This window comes from Carya illinoinensis, chromosome 3 (assembly GCF_018687715.1).
Source record: "Carya illinoinensis cultivar Pawnee chromosome 3, C.illinoinensisPawnee_v1, whole genome shotgun sequence".
NCBI classification, from domain to species: domain Eukaryota; kingdom Viridiplantae; phylum Streptophyta; class Magnoliopsida; order Fagales; family Juglandaceae; genus Carya; species Carya illinoinensis.
Genome location: NC_056754.1, coordinates 11,413,421 through 11,437,982, shown reverse-complemented (window position 1 = coordinate 11,437,982; position 24,562 = coordinate 11,413,421). Strand labels below are relative to the sequence as shown.

General features: G+C 35.2%; 2 protein-coding genes across 5 annotated transcripts; one reads left to right on the top strand and one right to left on the bottom strand.

The window, feature by feature from the left end:
- Positions 1–13,915: 13,915 nt before the first annotated feature.
- Positions 13,916–19,868, top strand: LOC122303269 (anthocyanidin 3-O-glucosyltransferase 2-like). 2 transcript variants are annotated; one of them, XM_043114964.1, is made up of 3 exons: positions 13,917–15,481; positions 17,199–18,055; positions 19,499–19,868. In XM_043114964.1, exons 1-2 carry the CDS (start codon positions 14,046–14,048, stop codon positions 17,203–17,205), a joined length of 1,443 nt encoding a protein of 480 aa, XP_042970898.1. In that variant the 5' UTR covers positions 13,917–14,045; the 3' UTR covers positions 17,206–18,055; positions 19,499–19,868. The 2 variants fall into 2 exon arrangements, with proteins under 2 accessions (XP_042970897.1, XP_042970898.1); XM_043114963.1 differs by lacking the exon at positions 17,199–18,055 and having other exon boundaries at positions 13,916–15,481.
- Positions 19,869–21,989: 2,121 nt separating this feature from the next.
- LOC122303270 lies at positions 21,990–24,161 on the bottom strand. Of its 3 annotated transcripts, none has more exons than XR_006240641.1 (3): positions 23,938–24,161; positions 23,258–23,488; positions 21,990–22,694 (listed from the first exon to the last, which is right to left on the bottom strand). XR_006240641.1 is itself a non-coding variant. In XM_043114966.1 (3 exons), the coding sequence occupies exons 2-3, from the start codon at positions 23,486–23,488 to the stop codon at positions 22,306–22,308; spliced, it is 405 nt and encodes a 134-aa protein (XP_042970900.1). In that variant the 5' UTR covers positions 23,938–24,159; the 3' UTR covers positions 21,990–22,305. The 3 variants fall into 3 exon arrangements, 2 of the variants coding, with proteins under 2 accessions (XP_042970900.1, XP_042970899.1); XM_043114966.1 differs by having other exon boundaries at positions 21,990–22,479; positions 23,938–24,159; XM_043114965.1 differs by having other exon boundaries at positions 21,990–22,482; positions 23,938–24,157.
- Between the last annotated feature and the right edge of the window lie 401 nt (positions 24,162–24,562).

Below are 24,562 nucleotides of genomic sequence, written 5' to 3'. Positions count from 1 at the left end.
TTAGTGAATATTTTAATATTTAACACTTAATTGATTTGATGTTTTGCCATTGAATCAAGCTTAGTTTGGTTTGGTACTTACTTTTAAGGAGCGTTAGGAGAATTGCATGTAAGAGAAAATTATCAAGTAATTTTGATATATTTTTATGTGATACTCAAATCATATCATAAAATGTAAGACAATTTAAGTTTACTAAAATATTAATTTCAAATCATGAGAATATCTTCCTACCGGTCGGTCTGCTATCCCCTTCCTCTCTCTCAGCTATAATTCCTAGACCGGTTATGAGGAGAAAGCACCCCCTTCTCGGCAATGGCTTGCATTCGCGTAAAATTAGCTTCTGGGCAAGGCTAGTGTCATCAGGGCAAGGTTCAGAGACCTTGTAGGCCATATACTGGGACAATAGGTCCACGGATTTCTCACTGGTATGACCCAAGGAAGCCACCATTTTAGTGACTCCAGTTTTTGAATCTTTCCCCAGTGGGAGCTGGTGGGGCTGGAGATAGACTTTGAGCTCGTTAGCGAGGTTGGGTCTTGAAAGATCGAGGCTTTCATAGCCAAGGAGCTCCTTCTCCATCTTGGCCAGCTTTTTCTACGAGACAGAGAAACCTACTCCGAGATAAGAGAGATGTTCTTGTGATTGCGGAGAAGTAGGTGGTTTTGGTGGTCCTTTGGGGGGGATGTGAAAGCGTAGAGAGCAAAAAGATTGGTGGTGGGCACGGAGAAAAGCACGAGAATGTTGACTGCTGAAGAGCACAGGGATGCTCTTCTGAATCTGGCTGTTCCATCCCCTATTTTAAGAGAGACTGAGCCCATCTTGTATTTGCAGCTTCTACTTCTGGACCAAAGAGAGAAGACACTGAGTGAGAGGGTTCTGAATGATTTAGATTTGTGGTTTATTGTTTGTTGAAGACTTACTAATGGGTTTTTGCTTTTTGTTGTTCCTTGATCCGAATAGCCTCTAATTCTATTTTTTGTCCTTTTATTTTTTAATTTAACCTTGATATTGTCGGGTATGACAGGCAGAGAAATGGGAAGAACATTTCCTTTAGTAGGTATTTCATTCTAAGTAGAAATGATGAAGTTCATGGTGTTAACTTATGTAATGTTGAGATGATATCTTATTCTTGGTTGCTATTAAAGGTCAGAAACCAGCCAGTACCGTTCCGAAGCATTTCTCTCTAATCATATAACATCCTATGAAATAATACAGAGTATTAACTAATATTTATTGATATAGTAATGCTTTTGTAAAATACTTTTACTTGGAGAATGTTGTAAAAAATAAAACATTTTGAACAAAAATTAAAAGGTGGAGGGAGAGATCAACCAATTCATGTTGTGTTTGGAATACAACCAATTAGTAAAAATCTTTAAAAGCAAGAACTATAAATGCAATTTGCCACAAATTAATTTCCTACATCAGACTGTCCACAGAGTCCAGTTAGTTAATTAAGCTGTGCAAAAGGACGACAGGTTACTAAATTACACAAATTAATCAAGGCAGCAGCAACCGCTTCAAAACCAAATGATACTGAATGATGAAAGCAGAAGAGACCCCAAAAACGTCGAAAACAAGATCAGACAACGGACACAGCAAGCAAGGCTTGGAAAATTGGAAGTGAATGTTCGAACAGCATCTCTTATAATCTACCACGAATCAATTGTCCTGGCCTGCATCAGCGTTGTAGGCTCGACAATAAAACTTTGAACGATATGGGACCATGGGTCCCAGTAGCCACCTTTGGCACCGATCTTTCAAACAAAAAAACTTTGACACATCATGTAGGCCGTTTACATCAAATCATATTTTTTATAAGGAAAAATTTATTCAATACCCGGTTTATTCCTTCACACCGCACACCCTTTTACATGGCAGATCGGGTTTATGAAAAAAAGGAAGGTTTGATAAAATAAATTGTGTTATATATGAACTTATTTGTATGGTCATACATAATTATAAATGAAGACTATTGAAGTCATTAATTGAGACCATTAAAGCCATCAACTAAGACCTATCTTTAGCCTACAATTAAGACCATTGAACTATACCTACTCCTTTGTACTCCTATATATATAGATATCATTCACTTATATATCATCAAGTTTTGTATTAAAGAACAACTCTTTATCTTACAATATTCTCTCTATTTTGTTATATCATTTCTGTTTTAGTTTTATAACATGTTATCAGCATGAAGGTTCTGAAGATTTTGAAGTTAGTAGTCTTCTACTCAAAGTAAGTTTTTCAATATATTTTTGTAATTTCTAAAATGAATATGAAATGTTACATTACTTATTATTACTTGATGAAACTCTATGTTTATTCTCTTTGATTTTGTGAATGCATTTCTTATTTATAATATAAATATACTTATATTCCTAATTTATATATGTAGAAAATATCAAATCTTACAAAATTGAAATTCGTTGCTCTTGACATTTCTGAAAAAAATTATTTATCTTGGATCCTTGATGTTGAAATCCATCTGGATGCGATGAACCTGGGTGATACAATTAATGAAGGAAATCAAGGGTCCCAACAGGACCATGCTAAGGCAATGATTTTCTTTCGGCACCATCTTCATGAAGAATTAAAAACTGAGTATCTAACAGTGAAAGATCCACTTATTTTGTGGAATGATTTAAGGGAGAGATATGAGCACCAGAAAACTGTAATTCTCCCAAAAACTTGTCATGATTGGATGCACTTGAGGTTGCAAGATTTCAAGAGTGTTAGCGAATATAACTCTGCACTCTTTAAAATTAGCTCACTATTAAAATTATGTGGTGAAAAAGTCACTGATGATGACTTGTTAGAGAAGACATATACTACTTTTTATTCATCGAATGTGCTCCTGCAGCAGCATGCTGCAGGTATCGAGAGTGAAAGTTCAAAAAATATTCTGAATTTATATCTTGTATTCTATTAGCTGAGCAAAATAATGAGCTTTTGTTAAGAAATCATCAATCACGTCCTACTGGTTCTATATCATTCCCTGAAGTGAATGGTACTAGATTTACACCATTCCTAGAAGCGAATGGTGCATCTTTTCAAAAAAACCGAGGGCGTGGACGTGGACGTGGACGGAAAAACTATAGAAGTGGAGGTCCTAAAAGTGACCACACTAAAAGGGATAATAATAGATATACACCGTACCACAATAAGTGGTTCAACTCAGAGAAGGGTAAAGGTCTCCAAAACAAGTTTTTAAAGAAAGATGAAAATGGATGTCATAGATGTGGTATGACTGGACATTGGTCTCATACTTATCGTACAACTAAACACTTGGTTGACTTATACCAAACTTCTAAAAAAGAAAAAACAAAAAAGTTTTAAACAAATTTTACTGAACCATCAGATGCTTTAGTTTCTATAGATGGAGAAGATATTACAAGCCTTGATGTTTCTGATTTCTTTAAAAATTCTAGTGGTAGAGTTGATCATTTGATTGGTGATGGAAGTGATCCTTTTTAATTAATATATTTTATTTATCTTATTGTAATTTTTTTTTATATTTTGCAATGTTTTGTAGTAATGAAAGTTTTATATATTTTGTAGAATCATGAGTCTTACTAATGAACTTTTTATCTCTGAGATGAATAATAGAAATGTATATCTGGCTAACAGTACTACAACTCACATAATTCTTAAGGATAAAAAATATTTTCAAAATCTAACATTGAGTAAAGCCTACATTCATACCATATCTGGTTCATCAAATATAATTGAAGGCTCCGGAAGAGCTTATATTGTGTTGCCTAATGGCACCAAATTTTGTATTAATGATACTCTATTTTCTTCACGATCCATAAGAAATTTATTGAGTTTTAAAGATATACGTCGTAATGGTTGTCATATGGAAACCACCAACGAAGACAACAAAGAGCATCTTCTCATTACTAAAATAATTTCGAGCCAGAAGTTCGTATTAGAAAAACTGACTGTTCTCTCATCTGGATTGTATTAGACAGAAATGAGAATAATCGAATCACATGTGGTAATGCACCAGAAGTGCATTGACCCCAGAGTATTTATGGCTTGGCATGATTGCCTTGGACATCCGAGATCAATAATGATAAGACGAATAATTGATAATTCGTATGGGCATCTCCTAAAGAATCAGAAGATTATTTTATCCAATGAATATCCATGTTCTGCATGTTCTCAGGGTAAATTGATTATCAAACCATCTATCTCAAATGTTGTTTTCGAATCTCCATCATTTTTACAAAGGATTCATGGGGATATATGTGGACCTATTCAACCATCAAGTGGACCGTTCAGATATTTTATGGTTTTAATTGATGCATCAAGTCGATGGTCACATGTTTGTCTACTTTCTACTAGAAATATTGCATTTGCTAAGCTTCTTGCCCAAATAATTAAACTACGAGCACAATTCCCTGACTATCTAATTAAAACTATTCGATTGGATAATACAGGTGAATTTACATTTCAAACTTTTGATAACTATTGCATGTCAATAAAAATAGATGTTGAACATCCAGTTGCTCACACATACACTCAAAACGGTTTAGCTGAATCATTAATTAAAACGTTTCAGCTAATTGCTAGACCTTTACTCATGAAATCAAAACTTCTTATTTCTGTCTGGGGACATGCTATACTTCATGCAGCATTGTTGATTCGAGTTAGGCCATCAGCATATCACAAATATTCATCATTACAGCTTGCATTTGGTCAACAACCAAATATTTCTCATCTTCGTATTTTTGGATGTATGGTATATGTTCCAATTGTACATCCACAACGTACAAAGATGGGCCCTCAACATAGACTTAGGATATATATTGAGTTTAATTCTCCATCTATTATTAGATACATTGATCCTCTTGCAGGGGATATATTTAAGGCACGTTTTGAGAATTGTCATTTTGACGAATCCATTTTTCCAACATTGGGTAATAAGAAGTCGGTGCTTGAAGCACGACAGGAAATTACTTGAAAAAATAAAGCTCTTTTCCAATTTGATCCTCGTACAAAAGAATGTAAACTAGAGGTTCAAAAGATTATTCATTTGCAAAGTGTTGCAAACCAATTACCGGATGTATTTTATGATACTAAAGGTGTGGTAAAATCATATATTTTTTCTATTGATGTTCCAGTAAGGATTGCAGTCCCTGAAAGAAAAGTTGCCAAAATAGCAATAGGTGAGTCTAAGATACGCCTGAAGCGTGGACGGCCTATTGGTGCTAAGGACAGAATTCCTCGGAAGAGAAAAATATAAAATGAATTTGGTACTCCTGAAAAATCTATACCCACAACACAGGCCATAAGAGTAATTGATGCTCTTGAAAAGACTAAATCTTCTGAAAAAAAAAATTTCTGAAGAGGTATTTAATGAAATGTCTTCTCTTGAAGAGGGACAGGTACCTGAAAATAACGAGATCTCGATACATTTCATAAGTACTAGAGAAATTTTGAATAGAAATAAAATTATTGTCGACAACATATTTTCATATAAAATGGCTATTGACATTACCAGAAGTAATGAAAAAATTGAGCCAAGAACTGTCGAAGAATGTCGACGTAGAAATGGCTGGCCAAAATGGAAATCAGCTAATGAAACTGAATTAAACTCGCTAGCAAAGTGAGAGGTCTTTAGACCAATTGTACAAACACCAAAGGGTGTAATGCCTGTTGGATATAAATGGATATTTATACGTAAGTGTAATGAGAGCAATGAAATTGTGCGATATAAAGCACGACTTGTTGCACAAGGTTTCTTGCAGAAACCAGGAATTGATTATGAGGAAACATATTCTCCTGTTATGGATGCAATCACATTCAGATTTTTAATTAGTTTGATAGTTACAAAAAGATTGGATATGCAGTTAATGGATGTGGTCATTGCATATTTATATAGATCATTAGATCATGACATATATATGAAAATCTTTGAAGGATATAAAATGCCTGAAACTTTTAATATGAGTACATCTAAAAATATGTATTCTATTAAACTTCAAAGATCTTTATATGGGTTAAAGCAATCCGGACGCATGTGGTATAAACGCCTTAGGATTTGAGAATAATCCAATATACCCATGTGTTTTTATTAAGAAATCAGACTCCGGATTTGTTATTATTGCGGTTTATGTTGATGATCTAAATCTTGTTGGAACTCCTGAAGAGATCAGAAGAACCGCTACATATTTAAAGAATGAATTTGAAATGAAAGACCTTGACAAAACGAAATTTTAACTCGAACTGCAGCTCGAGTATTTGCAAAATGGAATTCTTATTCATCAGTCAAATTATACAGAGAAAGTCTTGAAGCACTTTTACATGGACAAATCTCATCTCCTGAGTACTCCAATGGTTGTTCGATCACTTGATGTGCAAAGATCCATTTCGTCCTTGTGAAGATGATGAAGAAATTCTTAGTCCTGAAATACCTTATCTCAGTACAATTGAAGCCCTGATGTATCTTGGAAATTGCATTCGGCCTGATATTGCATTTTCAGTTATTTTACTTGCAAGATATAGTTCCGCACCAACTCGAATACATTAGAATGGCATTAAACATGTCCTTTAATACCTCCGAGGTACGGTTGATATGAGATTATTTTATCAACATAGAACAAGTACACAATTAGTTGGATATGCGGATGCAGGTTATCTTTCAGATCCACGCAGAGGTAGGTCTCAAACTGGATATGTATTTACCTATGGAAATTCTGCTATATCATGGAGATATGTTAAGCAAACACTATCTGCTACCTTTTCAAATTACTCAGAGATCATTGCAATTCATGAGACAAGTCGAGAATGCATTTGGCTAAGATCAGTGATTTAACATATTCATGAAAAGTGTGGTCTTCTAGTGATTAATGATAGTCTATCAATTTATACGAAGATAATGCTACTTGTATTACTCAAATTAGAGGATGATATATCAAAGGTGATAGAACCAAATATATTTCACCTAAATTCTTTTATACCCATGAATTTCAGGAGAAATGTGAAATTAATGTCAAGCAGATTCGGTCAAGTGATAATATTGCAGATTTATTCACAAAAGCATTACCAACTGCAACATTTAAGAAGATTGTGCAGAACATTGGAATGAGGAGATTTGAAGACCTATTATCATGCACTTTTCAGAGGGAGTAATGTCTTGAAAACTTGTGCTAATTGTACTCTTTTTCCTTCGCTAAAGTTTTATCCCATTGTGTTTTTCTTTGCAAGATTTAATGAGGCAATCTTAAAGCACTTGGCGATATACATAAATATTATACTCTTTTTCCTTTGCCATTGGTTTTTTCCCACTGGGTTTTTCCTTGGCAAAGTTTTAACGAGGCATATTCTTTATGTATGGTTATCTAAAGGGAGAGTGTTATGTATGAACTTATTTGTATGGCCATACATAGCCATAAATGAAGACCATTGAAGTCATTAATTAAGACCATTGAAGCCATCAACTAAGACCTATCTTTAACCTACAATTAAGACCATTGAGCCATATCTACTCCTTTGTACTCTTATATATATGGGTATCATTCACTTGTATATCATCAAGTTTTGCATTGAAGAATAACTATTTCTCTTACAATATTCTCTCTATCTTGTTATATCATTTCTCTTTTAGTTTTATAACAAATTGTCGTTTTTATCCATAACTCATTTTCTCGTTCTCTTTCACGTCGACCCCTTTTCTCTATCTCCTTTGGCCTGCTTCACCTTCTCAGGCAACCAAATCAGCATGAGTAGATTTACTCAAATCATCACCAACATGATTCTCATTCTTTAGTTCTTCAAGTTGTGGCACTGACTTAACCTCTAAAATCTATTTCTGGATCTAGTTTGTGGGTTTTTTCTGAATATTTTGGCCTTAAATAAACTCATGTTCAGCTACCATTTTTTTAATATTTTTGCATATGAGAATTTTCTAACTTCAACACACCAGTAAGAATCTTTGCACATGAAATTTTTTTAAATTTAGGCATAGAATCTACTTTTATCCCAAACATTTCATTGAGCTAATGTCTAATATTGTTGCTATCAAAATTCGTCTTGAATAGATTATCTACAAAAAAATCTCAGAAGTCTTATATGGATAATCTATTACATATGCTGGAAACATTTTATGCTAGAATCTGATGAGCAAAAAACCTTTTGAAATGCAAATCCATCATCACTTGAAGTTAGCGATACAGTACTGAAACAATCCATTGCCGATGACCCCCCTCACTACAAGGATTTAGGGTTTTTGCAGTGCCTAAAATCCTTGTAAATACTATCAAAAAATGCTGTAATTGATTAATTGCAACGTTATTACCCTCCTTGCACGTTCGACAGTATAAACCCTTCTTTTTAGATCAATAGCAACGCAATTGAAAAAAGGCTAAAAAAGTTATCTTTTGCAACGTTTCTAAACCGCTGCAAAGACAAAAATATCACGCTACAAAAGGCCACTCCATCTGAGTGCATTGGCGCTGCAACTGATCTATTGCAGCGAAATTTATCCTTGCTATATCATTAAATTTTGCTGCAATAGCCTCCCAACAACAGCAATGCTACATTTGGTTCGTTGCTTTTGCCATTTTTTGCAACACTTAAAATCGCTGCAATTTGTATACGTCAAAGTAACATACCATTCTAGCGCTGCTTTTGATACTTTTTACAACGTCTATTTATCGCTACGAAAACCATAAAAACGCTACAAATGTGCCATATCAGAAGCAGCGTTTGCTTTTTTGTTGCATTTAACATTTTTTGCAAGGACTAAAATCGTTGCAAAAAATAAAAAGCGCTGCAAATGCCCAATATCAAAAGCAACGCTTGCTTCCTTTGTTGCATTTTGCATTTTTTCAAGGACTAAAATCGCTGAAATTGATGATTTGCAACGAATTTTGGCCTATTTGCATCGACTAAAAATCGCTGCAAATACTTAATTACAAAATTAAAGAAAAAAAGATTACTACTGAAACATACAGTTTCAATAATTTTTTTTTCACTTGTATTAGAAGCAAAGTTAGTAGATCAGCTAGAATTTAATTCCCTTTACTTAATAATACAAAGGATACATAGGAAATAACAACAAAGTACTCAAGGATCCTTACCCAAGTCAAATTATAAATTCATTTACATTATAATTTATATAGACGGAGGGGTAGCTTGATACATTTTAAAGTACTATTAAAATTTCTCTATTCATCCAACCCTTCTTGCACCTATTCTTTGCAAAAATGAATAAGATGTTCCAGCAAAGCCACCTCCAACTACAGCATGCTTGCTGTCCAATAAAGGCCATTCAGTTTTCTACATGAAAGATATATAAAGATCATGGGTTAAGAATGTAGAAATAATAGGAATTTACTTAGAAATGGAAGAGAACAAGAAAGTATAAAAAATCTGGAATTTTCACCCACCACAAGCATCTCAAAAATACCTTGCTCTCCATCTCAAACTTTTGAAATTCATTCACATTTTACCTCAAGTCTGAAAATAAAGTCACCCACCATCAATTTACACACATAGTAGCTGAAATAGATGTAATTAATTACAAGACCCAAATTTGTTTACTTTTTATTAGCTAGCTAGGTTGCTGTTTGGTTTGTTGGAATGTTGATCCATGGGTTTAAAAAATGATCTAAAAAGAAAATGCAGCATGGACCTATATTATTTGTCCCTTGGGAAGATGGCTGCATAACTTTCATGATAAGAAAACCCTTTATCAAACTAAGATGATTTTGAGATCTCACCACATACAATCTCAAAAAATTTTGTGGTGTTCATATCCCATTCTAGGTGCTGCCTGGTCCTTTTCACTCTGTAATTCATTAGTTCAAACAATTATTGATGGTCTGTATGTGAAAGCATTTGATTATAAACTACAAAGAAGTTTATTAATCAGTCAATCTATTCATCTTCTTCCAGTAAGCAAGATAATTTTGCCATGAGTCTCCTGATTTCCAGGATCATATGATATAGAAAGAAACCATTGTCTAGAATAGCCAAATGCTAAGATATAGTGCTTGAGCCTGTTCCTTTAGACGCAAGCTGTTTCATTCACAAGTATGGCCAATATGAAGTACAAGTGTCAAAATATGGGAAGAACACATATCAAGATGGGATAAACTACTCAGTATCTACTAGTTTGATGGCATACAACAAGAAAAGTTTAGATGGGCAATAGAAGGTACAATATAGGTAGTTGCAGCTAAAAACAAGTGAACTTCAATGAGTATGGTTACCGACAAACAAAGAGCAGCACGAATCATGTCAAATTAAGGCAGTGATACAATTGACAGCAATAGTAAAAATACATTGTGTGTTCTTATCCCAATTTTGAGCAACTATCTTTGACTTTGCCACAAGCAAATAACCTAAGCCATTTCTGTGTAATTCTTTGGCAACACATACATTGCTAAGATATGCCCTTGCAAAATCAGCTCCAATCCCCTGTTCAAGTGAATTAGGAAGCCTCAATTATCTTAAAATGCTTTTTAAGAATGAGAACTGCTAGCAAACTTAGCCTGTCTTATTGAGACTTTCATGCTTTTGACTGGTCCACACCCATTCTCCACTCTATGCAACACCATGTGGTGAGGCTTGCATGAGATGCATGGCCCAATCAGCACTTAGTCCAACCACCAGAAAAACATTTACAGTTTCTTTCGAAAATCAAAAGCACTTAGTCCATCACTCAAATACAAATACTTTCAAACTAATTATTAAAACACATCATTCAAATACAAATACTTTCAAACTAATTATTAAAACTTTTCAAACTAATTATTACAACTTTCCCAAACTTTCAAACAAAAAATAAAAAACAATTCAACATTTTCAAATCCCCAAACAAAAATAATATTATAAAACTATATTCTAACAATATTTTAACTTTTTATAATATTTTTTATTCAACTTTTTTCTCTCCTTTCCCAAAATCCAAAAAAATACTCAACTAAAATTATCTCACTACTATTCACAAAATTATCATCTCATCTCACTCTTCAAACATCCCCTTAGTTTTAATGGTATCAAATGTCACAATAACAAGATTGGAAACAAAAAAATTTAGCAGTACTAATCTTAGAAAACAATGACTTGAATAAATAGCATAATGGCCTTAAGAAGAAAAGAATCTAACTACAAGCATACTTAATGCTCTCTGAATAGCTAGGGTAAATAAAAAAGCTTCATGCTCACAGCAAGCAATGTGCAAACTTGTGTTTCTTGAAAGGCAAAGACACTATGCTACAATCAAACAGATTGATATAATAACCTAAAATCCAACCTAAGTCAGTCAAAGAAGGCAGTGATGAAAGAAGCTTCAACCACTAATCAGCTATCATGAGTAATTAGTCTAAAACTGGTTAGAAAATAAGTGATTTATTAAATCACCATGGAACAAGGACAACAAAATGTCCAAATCTAATTTTGAGTGGAAAAACAAGAAATTTAGATCTAAAGACTTGCTTGAGCCTTCAGAGATTCAAAGACCACACACACACAACTAGAAGAAGACATGAACCAAAAATAAAAAGAAACACATCCAAGGCTCTCAAGGTGGTTGTGTTCTATGTGCCTAACATAGTCTCAATGGTGGAAATGAATGAAATGCAGCACCAATTATCTAATTTATGCTACTACCTATGATCAATAATTAAGGAAAAGAAAAGGAAAACATAGTTCTAAGTTGTACAAATATGGTTAGAAAGAATGAGATTGACTAATGGCAAAACTAGAAAATTATGAAAGAGAGAATGAGATGGACTAGTGGCAAAAGTAGAAAATTATGAAAGAGAGACTTACAAGTTTGGGAGAAATCCTTGGCTGTTCACTTTTCTTATTTGCTCCAGGACATAGCTCACAATTACAAACTGATTTTTAAGAGTTCGACACACAAAAATGAAGTTCTGAAATTGACTAAAAAGAGAGGACTAAAATCACAGCAAAAATTTAAATGTTTGGGGCAAAATGGAGTAGAAAAATTGCACAAACTCTTCTCACAATAGGTTGTGCAAATTTCCCTTGTTTATATGCTCCTTCCACTTGGTTATACACTCAACTAAACAAGTAATATAAGGAAAAAAAAATGGAAGTGGAAGATCATCATAGGAAAATTCTGACTGTAGCAAAATCTCTCAAAATACATTATTGCAGTTATTGCAGATTGAGATCCTATATATAGAACTCTAGCATTATTGCAAATCAAATAATACCCACTTCAAGCTCATCCCTTACAATTTTTTTATTTTTTATTTTTTATTTTTTATTGGCAAACAAAATTTGAGAGAGATTCAAGCTCACCCGAAACTTCCATCACAATATATTGTGATACTCCTTAAACAAAATCAGAGAATAGCAAAAGAACCATATTTTGAGATACCAAATAGCTTAAGTTTTCTATCAAATTGAAAAAACAAGAATACCCACAATGCAATTTGAACAGAGAGAGAGAGAGAGAGAGAGAGAGAGAGAGAGAGAGAGAGAGAGAGAGAGAGAGAGAGAGAGAGAGAGAGAGAGAGAGAGAGAGAGAGAGAGAGAGAGAGAGAGAGAGAGAGAGATGGTAATACCATTTAGGAATGGGGAGGCGAAGAAGCAGCAGAACCAGTGTTTCGTGGCAGAGACTTTCAATCAAGTCTTCGAGCTCCTTGCGGGTAGACTCTCGATCGAACATGAACCCATACCTGAGAGAGTTTGCATAGAGCTTAAATTCTCGAGAAAGTGACAGAAAGGTGAGAAGGAAGATGGGGAAGTTTTGATTTACCAGAAGGAAATGGAGGAAAAGGCCGACAGAGAAATAGAGCCTTCGATTTGGTCAAAATTGTTGACAAAAATCCAAATTTACCAAATCTCCAATCGCACGGCACCTAGTTGTATGGGGAGGAGAAGACGACCATAGCTTCCACTAGGAAGGCTAACGAAGTGGAGGAATAGAAGCTTGGGTGGTGAAGGTTAGGTCTCGCCGTGTAGGGGTGGGTGGACACTGCAATGGTACGAGAAATGGGCAAGCAAGTCGAAGTGGAGAAGGAGATACACGGTAACAGAGTAGGTTTGATTTCGGGGGGAAAATCTGAGATTGCTGTTTAAGTTGCCGCCTCGATCTATTAGCAACGATGGTAACCCGTTGTAATAATTTTCTTTTTTTTATTGCAATGCATACTTTCGCCTTTATAAAAGAAAAAAACGCTGCAAAAAAATAAGTTAAGTAACTGCATATGTAGCATTCACCTATTGCAACAAACACTTACAAGGACTTATATTTCATTGCAAAAAGTTATCTATTGCAGCGAATTTATTTGCAACATTATAAAAATCGCTGCAAAAAGCCAGATTTCTTGTAGTGCCTCTGACAACCCTTTTTCAACTTTTTAACAAAATTCTATTCAGACGAAGTAGCAAAAAATAAACAAAAGGAAAACACGATTGAATAAGACCGGAGATGAGCTTGGTGGCAGTACGAAATCGAGATCCAAGTTTTGGATTTTTGATTTCATTCTCTTTGCGATGGATTTTGTGTTCTGTTTTATTTTTATTTTTAAACTTAATCCATGTCACTACAACGTGAAGGGTGTGTGGAGTGCGTTAAAAAATAAGGTTTTTGTGTAGCAAAACCCTTTCTATAATTCTCTCTCAATTTTATTTATCTTTAAAAAATAATCTACATCCCATTTTTTTTTATCATTTTTCTATTTTACTAAAATATATTTTTTATTTTTTCTTTATTATTATTCTACTATTTGTTTCTATATTTTTAACCATTTTATATAAAAATATATATAAAATTTAAGAGATGAACGGTAATTCTCTAAATATAAAAGGCTAATATTTACACCTTAAACCTTTACTCTAAAATAGAAAACCGGAATGGAATCTTATTTAATTAAATTAATTTCTTAACATTTAGAGATTTTGAGAATAAACAGAACGGGATGAAAATACACAGACGCGAGGTTAACCACAAAAAGATTCTCAGAAAATCCATAAAGCCATTATGAATGCTGCACCATAGACGATAGAGGCCAAGGCAGCCGTCTCGTCAAAATTACTTCTGTTTCTGTGCAAGATGAAAAGAGCAGAGCTTGCGTTCATCCCTGCCCCTGGAATTGGTCACCTCGTATCCACAATCGAGTTTGCAAAACGTTTACTTGATCGAGAAGACCGTTTTTCAATCACGGTTCTCATCATGAACGCAGCATTTGCACCCACCAACCATAGCCTCGTACAGTCGATCGCTGCCTCCCACACCCGGGTGAGATTTATTCATCTTCCTCAAGTAGATCCTCCCCCGAAAGAGCTTTTATTTAAGTCTGTTGAGAAATTCATCACCGAGTTCATAGAGAACTACAGAAGTCATATAAAAGAAACTATCATCAACCGTGTGTTATCCGCTTCGCTTCCGCTTGCTGGGTTGGTGGTAGATCTGTTTTGCTCCTCCATGATTGATGTGGCTCACGAGCTTGGTGTCCCGTCTTATGTCTTCTTCACTGGTAATGCTGCCTTTTTTGGCTTTATGCTCTACCTTCCAATCCGGCATGACCAGGTCGGCATTGAGTTTAGGGAAACAGATCCCGAGTCAGCCATTCCGAGTTATGTCAACCCAGTTCCTCCTGGTGCTTTGCCTTCATTGGCGCTCAACAAGGAAGGTGGGTACATCTCCATGGTAAACCATGGTAGAAAGTACAAAGAGGCCGATGGTATTATTATCAACACGTTTTCTGAGCTGGAATCTCAAGCGGTAAGCTCTTTTTTAATTGATGGAATACCTCCGGTTTACACGGTGGGACCGATGATTGACCACAAGGGTAAAACGCCTGCAGGGGATAATCAGGCCAACCATGAGGAGATAATGAAATGGCTTGATGATCAACCTCCATCATCAGTGGTTTTTTTATGCTTTGGAAGCTTCGGAAGCTTTGGAGAACCCCAGTTGAAAGAGACTGCGCTTGGGCTAGAGCGGAGTGGCCACCGGTTTCTGTGGTCAGTGCGTTTAGTATCCCGAGATTATGAGTTAGCCAAACCTACTGATGCCCACAATCTCGAGGAGATCTTGCCACTAGGATTCCTGGAAAGAAATAGAGGTATTGGAAGGATATGCGGATGGACTCCACAAGTGGAGGTTCTTGCCCACAAAGCGATCGGAGGGTTTGTGTCCCATTGCGGGTGGAACTCGATCTTGGAGAGCCTGTGGCATGGTGTACCTATTGCTACTTGGCCACTTTATGCGGAACAGCAAACCAATGCATTCCAGATGGTGAGAGATTTGGGGTTAGCAGTGGAGTTGAAAATGGATTACAGGCTTGGTAGTGGCATGCTTGTGATGGCCGAGGAGATAGAGAAGGCGGTGAGATGTTTGATGGAATCTGATAGCGAGGTGAGAAAGAGGGTCAAAGAGATGAGTGAAAAAAGCAGAGAGGCTGTAATTGAAGGTGGATCTTCATATGCATCACTTGGTCGACTGATTGAGGCTATAATGGCAAACAATACAGAATCTGCAAGGAAGTGAGTGAATTGTTGCATGTTAAGTAGTTTCAATGTTCGAGAGTTCTATAGTGTTGTATTCATTTATCACATGATCTGTGCTCTATATTTTTAGTACACATGTCATGTATCTTGTAGTGATTTTATTTGTATAAGTGTATTTCTTATATTTATTTGTACATAGTATAAATATTGCTATTATATTTCACTTGTATTCATTCGATCACTAGTCATTTCAGATCAATAAGATTTTGCCCATTTTCTCTCAAATCTTCAAGACCCTTCTTCTCCTTCTAGAGTTTTGTCTCTTCATTTTCCTCTAGGGTCTCTTCATTACATGGTATCAGACGTTTTGCTTCTATGGCATGTGCCGAGTCACAAATATATTTCTAAGGACTCTACAAGTCCCTTCTACCTCCATCCTAGCGATAGCCTTGGTATACTTCTTTTTACTCAGCCACTCGTCAGTGACAACTACCATACCTGGTGTCGTTCCATGGCTATGGCTTTATCGGCAAAGAATAAGCTCGGTTTTGTTCATGGTTCCATCCTAAAACTCTCATATTCGAATGATCATCTTCTCTCATTGTGGCTTCATTGCAACAATATGGTGATATCCTAGCTTTTAAACATTGTTTCTCCTAATATCTCTGCTAGTATTTTGTATAATACTATTGCACAAGAGATCTGGCTAGATTTGAATGAACATTGTGGTAAAAAAAACTATCCTTGTATTTTCCAGTTACAGAAATTGATCTACCCTATCTCAAGGGCCACTCTTTGTGAGCACTTATTTTACTCGTCTAAAAACTCTTTGGGATGAGTTAGCAAATTATAAGCTTGTTCCTGATTGTTCTTGTGGAGCAGTGCATACGTTGAACTATTATGTTCAACAGGAGCATGTTTTACAATTTTTAATGGGATTGAATGAATCTTTTGCATCTGCTCATGTTCAAATATTGCTTATGGAGCCTTTGCCTCCTTTGAACAAAGTTTTTTCACTTTTTTTACAAGAAGAACGAAAACGAGAAATTTCTGTTGTTCCTCTTCAAACTATTGATTGACATGTCTTCATTTCTGAAAATGATGGAGCCAAATCTATAAAATCTTTCTCTAAGAAGAAAAGACCAATGTGTAAACATTGTGGAATTACTAGTCATATAATTGAAAAATGTTATAAACTACATGGTTTCCCATCAGGCTTCAAACCAAAACCTAAGCAATAGTCTATGGTCAATCAGATTGCCAATACTGACAACTATTCCTCAGTTGTTTCTCCTTTCTCTTTGACTAAGGCTCTGTATCAACAGTTATTGTCCCTACTTCATCCCCAAAATCCCTCTAATGAATCTTCTCATGTTGTTAATGTAGTAACTTCCAATTCATCCTTTTCTGGTACATTTTTCTCTCACAATAATATTCACTATGTTTTCTCTTCCAGTATATCCACTGTTTTTAATTCCAATTCTTGGATTCTTAACACAGGAGCCACAAATCATATGGTCCCCTCTATTGATTGTTTTACCTCCATAACAAGTACTGTACATTCTTTTGTTAAGCTTCCAGATGGCCAATCTGTGTCTGTCACACATATTGGTTCCATTCAACTTTCTGAACATCTCATTTTAAATGATGTTCTTTGTGTACCTTCCTTTACATTCAAATAAATTTCCATTAGTAAAATTACTCAGTCACTCACTTGTTGTTTTTTATTTCCTACTGACTTTTGTTCATTCAGGACTTGATCCGTTAGAGGTTGATTGGAGTGGGTAGATAGCAATAAGACCTTTATATACTACAGCAACATGCTCTTCTTCTTCTAAAACTCATGTTTTACCTGCTTCATATAATACATGTTTTCTTAATCATTTGCCTATACATATTTTTTTTGCATCATACAGTGAGCTGTGACATAAAAGACTGTGTCATCCTTCTAATTCAAGGATGTTGTTTCTTAATAATTTTGTTCCAGATATGGTTGTTCCACATGATCCTTGTATGATTTGTCCCCTAGTTAAACAAAAAAAGTTGTCTTTCCCTCATACTGCTCAGTTATCTGATGCTCCATTTGATCTTGTACGTTGTGATGCTTGGGGACCATATTCTATTTCTACTGTTGAACGTTACAGATATTTTTTAACGATTGTTGATGAATCGTCTCTTGCTACATGGATTTTTCTTATTAAAAGTAAATCTGAGGTTCCTTTTCTAATTAAAACTTTTTTCAAGATGATTAAAAATCAATTTCATATAAAATCAAAACATTTCACACTGATCATGGTGCAGAATTTTCACTTTCTCATATTTTTAATTCTAAAGGTATTATACACCAACACGACTGTGTTAAAACTCCACAACAGAATTTTGTTATAGAAAGAAAACATCAGCACATACTTAATGTAGCCTTGTTCTTCTTCTTCCTATTCAATTTTGGATGATGCAAAACAAACATGTATAGGCAAATGATTAAGAAAACATGCATTATATGAAGCAAGTAAAACATGAGTTCTAGAATTAGAAGAGCTCCTGGTTACTTGCAGAATTTTCAGTATAACTCTTATTCCTCTGCTCACTCCTCATCAGCTCCTCCACCAGGTTCTTCTTCTTACTCTTTTCTATCGCTCACCAAATATTATATCTCACATTTTCTTTCTTATGCTCGCCTTTCTTCTGCTCATAAATCTTTTTCCTTGTCCATCACTGTTGATAATGAATCTGAGTTCTATCATCATGCAGTCAAGCACTCTCATTGGAGAGATGCTATGACTATTGAGATCACAGCCTTAGAAAATAATAATACATTGACTGTTACTTCACTACCTCCTAATAAAATAAACCCATAAGTTGTAAATGGGTCTACAAAATTAAGTATCGTGCTGATGGTTCAATAGAGAAATACAAGGCAAGATTAGTTGCTAAGGCTTATACCCAACAAGAAGGTTTGGATTATTTTGAAAATTTTTCTCCAGTAACTAAAATGGCTACTGTTCAAACTTTACTAATTATTGCTACTGTCAAAGGTTGGCATCTTACCCAACTTGATGTTAATAATGCATTTTTACATGGAGATTTATCTAAAGAAGTGTATATGAAGTTGTCGCCTAGGTTTTCGGTCCAAGGTTTGTAAGCTCACCAAATATCTTTATGGTCTAAAACAAGCTTCCAGAAAATGGTTTCCAAGTTCTCATCTTCTATTCTTGACTTGGGCTTTGTATAATCCAAAGCTGATTACTCTCTTTTCACAAAGTCCTCAAGTTCCTCATTCATTGCGCTTCTTGTTTATGTGGATAATATTATCATACCTAGTAATGATGTGAATTTTATGGAGCACTTGAAGTCCTTGCTTGATTATAAGTTCAAACTTAAGGACCTTGATCAACTCAAATATTTTCTTGTGTTGGAAGTGGCTAGATCTCTTGTAGGCATTTATTTATGCCAGAGAAAGTATTCTTTAGAAATTCTTCAAGATGTTGGTTTGCTTGCTTCTAAACCAACCTTTTTTCCAATGGAGCAGATCAAATTAGGTAAAGAACAAGGAGCTTTACTCCCTAATCCTATTGTCTATCGTAGACTTATTGGGAGACTTCTTTACCTTACATTGACTCGACCAAATCTCTCTTACTTAGTGCATAGGCTTAGTCGCTACATGGCTGCCTAGGCAACCTCATCTCATATAGAGTTTTGTAGTATATTAAGAGCACCCCTAATCATGGTCTCTTTTTCTCAACTGCTAACTCCTTGTCCCTTAAAGCCTTTGCAGATTCAATTGGGCTTCTTGCCCTGAAAGCCATCGTTCTACCAGTGGTTATTGTATATTTCTTAGGGATTCTTTGGTTTCTGGAAGACAAAGGAACAATCTGTTGTTTCTCATTCTTCAGCAGAATCTAAATACCATTCCATGGCATCCGCCACTTGTGAAATTATTTAGTTTCTTACCCTTTTTTTTACCTTGGCATATCACATTCTAACAATGTTCAACTCTTTTGCGATAGTCAAACTGTTTTACACATTGCTGCCAATCCTGTTTTTCATGAATAGACAAAGCATATTGAATTGGACTGCCACTTCATCCTTGACAAAATCCAAGCTGGGATCATTAAGGCTTTTCATTTGGCTTCTCATCATCAACTTGCTGATGTTCTAACTAAAACTCTTGGTCATCAACAGTTTTAGAATTTAATCACCAATATGGGAGTTCCTTATATCTACTCTCCATCTTAAAGGGGGTATCACATATATATACTTTATATTTTAATACACGTGTCATGTATCTTGTAGTGATTTTATTTGTGTAAGTGCATTTCTAATGTTTATTTGTACATACTATACATACTGCTCTTATATTTCACTTGTATTCATTTAGTCACTATTCATTGTAGATCATTAAGATTTTGTCCCTTTTCTCTCAGACCTTCAAGATCTATCTTCTCCTTTTAGGGTTCTGTCTCTTTATTTTCCTCTTACACCATTAATCAGACATATAAAGTGATGTTAAAGCTAGTACTTCAAATTTAGCGTCATAATTGTATAACGCATCGCCTTTGTAGTATCAATGTTTGCCCATGAATGTAAGCCTTAGTGTGGATGTGAGTCAATTGCCTCTTTCGAAGCTCTTTAGTTTGCTTGAAATTATTTTCGCAAGTTGGACAATGCAACGTGCACACTACTTGAGCCAATAAATACGCCTACTATTGTTTCATCCTTCTCAGAGCAAGGCTAAGTGAAGCATAAAATATAGCTCGTCTTTTGTTAAATTTGCTGCATTGGATTAGCTAAAGCCATCAGGTGAGACTATGAACTACAGTAAATAAAAAACAAAAGTCATACTTGGCAAGCCACTGTTCACTGACCAAAGGCATATTTTATTGCAAAATAATCATCCCAACGGCATGAACCTTTTTCCCTCTTGAATGGCACCAACAATATTTTGTCTCTCTCATTTTTCTCATTTCTCTTTTTTTCTCTCATTTTCTCTCTCTTTCTCTTGAGCCCAACACTCCATTTCTCTCCCTTTCTCTTGTAGAGCTTGGCCTGACACTCCCTTTATCTATCCCTTTTTCTGTTTTGTTGCTTGTTTTCTTCCCCATTCTATGATTTCATCTCTTTTGACTTGCCTTAAGAACCAAACAGCAGCTAGGACAATTGGTCTATACCGAGAATCAACATTGAATGCGTCCCTACGACCCTAGGAAAGGATCTTCGATTTTTGCCCTAAAGTGCCTCTCTGAGACTCTCCATTTCGGTTTCGATATATGCAAGGGTAAAAATTTCTTTATTTCTATTTTATTTTACTTCATTGTATGCTGATTTTTGCCCTTCTTGGTTGTGATTTTGTTGATTTTAGTGGCTTTTCAGTGATTGTGTCGTATGGTTATTGTATGGATTTAGATTTTAGGTTTTTTTTTAAAGTGATTGTGTCATAGGTTTTAGTCTGATTTACATTTGGGTGGTGCCATGTTTATTGCTTTTTTGTTCATGACATTGTGCTAGAATTTAGTGCTTTGTCCAATTCTGGTTTTTGTCGGGACAACGGTTCTAACCTTGTTTTGTGATATTACCCAAGTACCCCTATGCATATTCATGCACATATCTATAAATTCACTCCAACAAATTAGTTAGATCTCAATCTTATAATTATTTAATCAAATGAACAAATAAAGTAAATAAATAAATTGCATGACATAGTGATAGGTAACAAAGAGAAACCCTTTAAAAAAATCTTTAAAGGTAAAACCCTACAAGCAGTCAAACTCATAAAAGTCAATTTTATTATTTGAAAATCAAGTAATAAGTAAGTTCTCAATTGCAAAATCTTCACTAATTGGCTTTCTTACTTGATACGACAAACGACCCGTTTGCCTCTATCTCAGTAGCAGTTAGAACCTCTAACGATTTTCAAATATTAACTTTTTTCTTAGAACTCCAGTGGTTGTAACTCAACTAATCAATTTTCTAACGTGGACCACAATCACACTCAAAGAGAAATGAAAAACAAGAAGAAAATTCTCAAGTGAGTTTTCTCACACAAGCACATGAAATGTACTAATTATTCCTAGCAAAAATCTCTTACTGAGTTATCCAACTGAATCCCTTTAAATATTAAATCTGGAAGAAGTTTCAATTGCATTAGGACTCTATTGACAGAGCGAATCTATCATGAAGAAGTATCCTGACTGAAAGTTAATACTTAGCGATAAATCCAATCTACAATAACAAATCCAAGTTCAACTTCTTTTTTGGATAAGTGTAGATTCCTTAGGACTCGATTTTTACACATGACTTAACTAAAATATTCTCTAATACCTCCTAGATAAACTTAATATTATTATAGATAAATTCAATAAATAATTTACATTCATCCAAAATTATAAACTTAATGATAGGATAAACTCTCTCATTTTAGTCACCTAGTCTTAGTCAAGTTATTGTATTTACAATCTCTTCGAAACCAACTTGATGAATGTAAACAACCTGTCAACAAAGCAAAGAGCAGACCAAGAAAAATGTGTAGAGAATACTAGAAAAATAATTCAAACAAACACAAACTGACTTAGAAATTAGTCTGCAGTGTCGGAGTTAAACATGTTCTAAGCACAGTATAGTTTTAATCACCTCCAACTGAAACAAAAACATGCAAAAAAAAAAAAAAAAAACAAACACATTGTTCTGAATTACATTCCAAACCATAATGAACTAGAATTAAAACAAAACAAGATTAGATTCTCTACTACTGCTATTGCTCCCTGCTGTTGTTGCTCCCCCTCACACGTATCTGCTACTCTTGCTGCTATGCTGCTCCCCCTTAACATCATCTACTCCCCCTTTTTGTTAGCAATTAGGGATGTCTACTCCTCTGCATCAAAGTCAATGACATTCTCTTGTTTCTCCATGACATGCCGCATATCCAAGGAGAGCTTAACAAGACGATCATTTTCTTGTACACAGTCTGAACGTATAGTAGCAAGTTGGTGCTCTAACTTGGACTGACTGTCCTCCCATTTGGCAGTAAACATATCAATCTTCTGGAAGATAATAGTGATATGTTCAAGAACTTGAGAAATAGGGATGGAAGGCTCAAGAGGAGAGGAGGCAAACTCTATCGTTTGTGGTCTCTTTTTAGTCAAAACTCTCTGACTTGACCACCATAAGCGCTTAAATAGAACCAGCCATCTTCATTGTTGGCTCATTGTCCCTAAGAGGGACTTTTGCTTTCATAGCCAGTTTGGTGATCAAGCTGCCAAAGGGCATATTCAACTTTTTTTCCACATGTGAGCGATGTATAATGGCTATTACATGTCGTGGAAAATCTATAGAAACTCCAGTAGCCAAAGCATATATAACATAAGCCATTTCTAATGTAATCTTGGTATGCCGGCTTATTGGCCATAGGTTTGACAGCACAATTTTAGCAAGCAACCTGAACTGTGAGAGCATGTTATTAAGTGGAAGATGATTGAATTTAGTAGACCATTTTGGGCCTTCAAGGCCAATAAAAAGATTGCACATGGCAGTCTTAATTGGGGCCCCCATGCCCTTATAGGGATATAATGGTGCTTCCACCTTAGGGAGATCATAAAGATCTCTAAGAACAACAAGGGAGATCTCTATTTGTGCTCCATAAATAGTGGAGATGATACTATGTTCATCAAGGTTAAAGTGAGCTATATTAAAATAAAACTCACGCACCACCTCAACATACGGTGTGGGTGAGTGATGTGTAAGTTTTTCCCAACGTCGTTCTACGAAGATACGACGTATGAGCTGAAACTAATTAGTGGGGAAGTCATTGATGCTCACCTCTCTTTCACCTAAGACAGGCTGGCGAGAAAAAGTGGTTCTATAAGCCACTTCAGGTTCCATAGAAGTGAAGTGTTCAAAGGAAGCTTCAGGCTTTGGAGTCTCTGCAGAAGGGGTTGAAGGCTCCCTAGCCTGCACCGTCTCAAGTGAAAGCTCTTCCTCGCTTGAGGAATGTTCTAGAGAGGCAGCCACTATCAATTTCTTCCTCTTTTCTCTCTCTTTAAACCTCATCTGAAGAACCAAATTAACAAGATCAGAATAATAATAGTGATCACAATCAGAGGAGCCGAGAGACCATGAAGTAAATGACATGATGATCAATCCCGAGTGTCTCAACTCTTCACACAAATCAAACACTCTCATTTTTTGAATATATGTGCCAGAGAACCACGGAAATTATGAGTAAATGAGTGTCATGGTTTGGTTGAAACATAAAAGCAAACACTTGGTGGGCACTCAATGAAAACCGAAATCAACAACACCATAACCCACCAAAATCGAGCCTTTATACATGATTCTATTGAACCCATCCAACAATATGCACAAACCCATACTTCAATCATCAGTAATCCAAACTTCAATAGACCAATCGAAAACGAAACTCATAAGTCCCAAACCCTAGGTGTTCCAAACCCTATAACGGTAAAAAAAAAAAGATAACGATGGAAGAAAAAACTTACCTTGAAATATAATCATAGACTAAATGATCTGGACTGAGGCTTGAGCACAAAAAAATCGAATGGGATGGAGATGTGATATGCGGCTAGGGCTCTAGAGAGAATGGGAGTGGCGGGGCACAGAGGGGTCTAGTCTTGAAGTCGTGTGGGGCTAAATGACTTCATTTAGGTGACTTAAGTGCCATGCACGGGTTATACCACAGAGTCTCACTGGGATTTAGACATAAAACCATAGACACAACACTACTACTTCCAGACGTATGTACCAAATACAAAAATACCCAAAACTGACAAAGACCAAATAACCAAAATTAAAAAAAAATCAAATTAATTGAAAATCTATTTTATATTTTCCCTTTTTTTTATAAAAAAATATTTTTAGAAAATGAGGCAATGAACATGCCTAGGTGCATCTCAGTTCAAGCATAGTGTCATTCACACACAAAAAAAATAAAGTACCCTCTCTTATTTGCAACAATCAAAATGGTTGTTCACTCCTCATAATATCATCAATGTCAAAGTTCATGTGAGCGTATGACTGAGAGAACTTACAAAAACAAATAATAAATTTTTATTACTTTTTTTATTGTATTATTATATATATATATATATTTATTATCCATGAGCA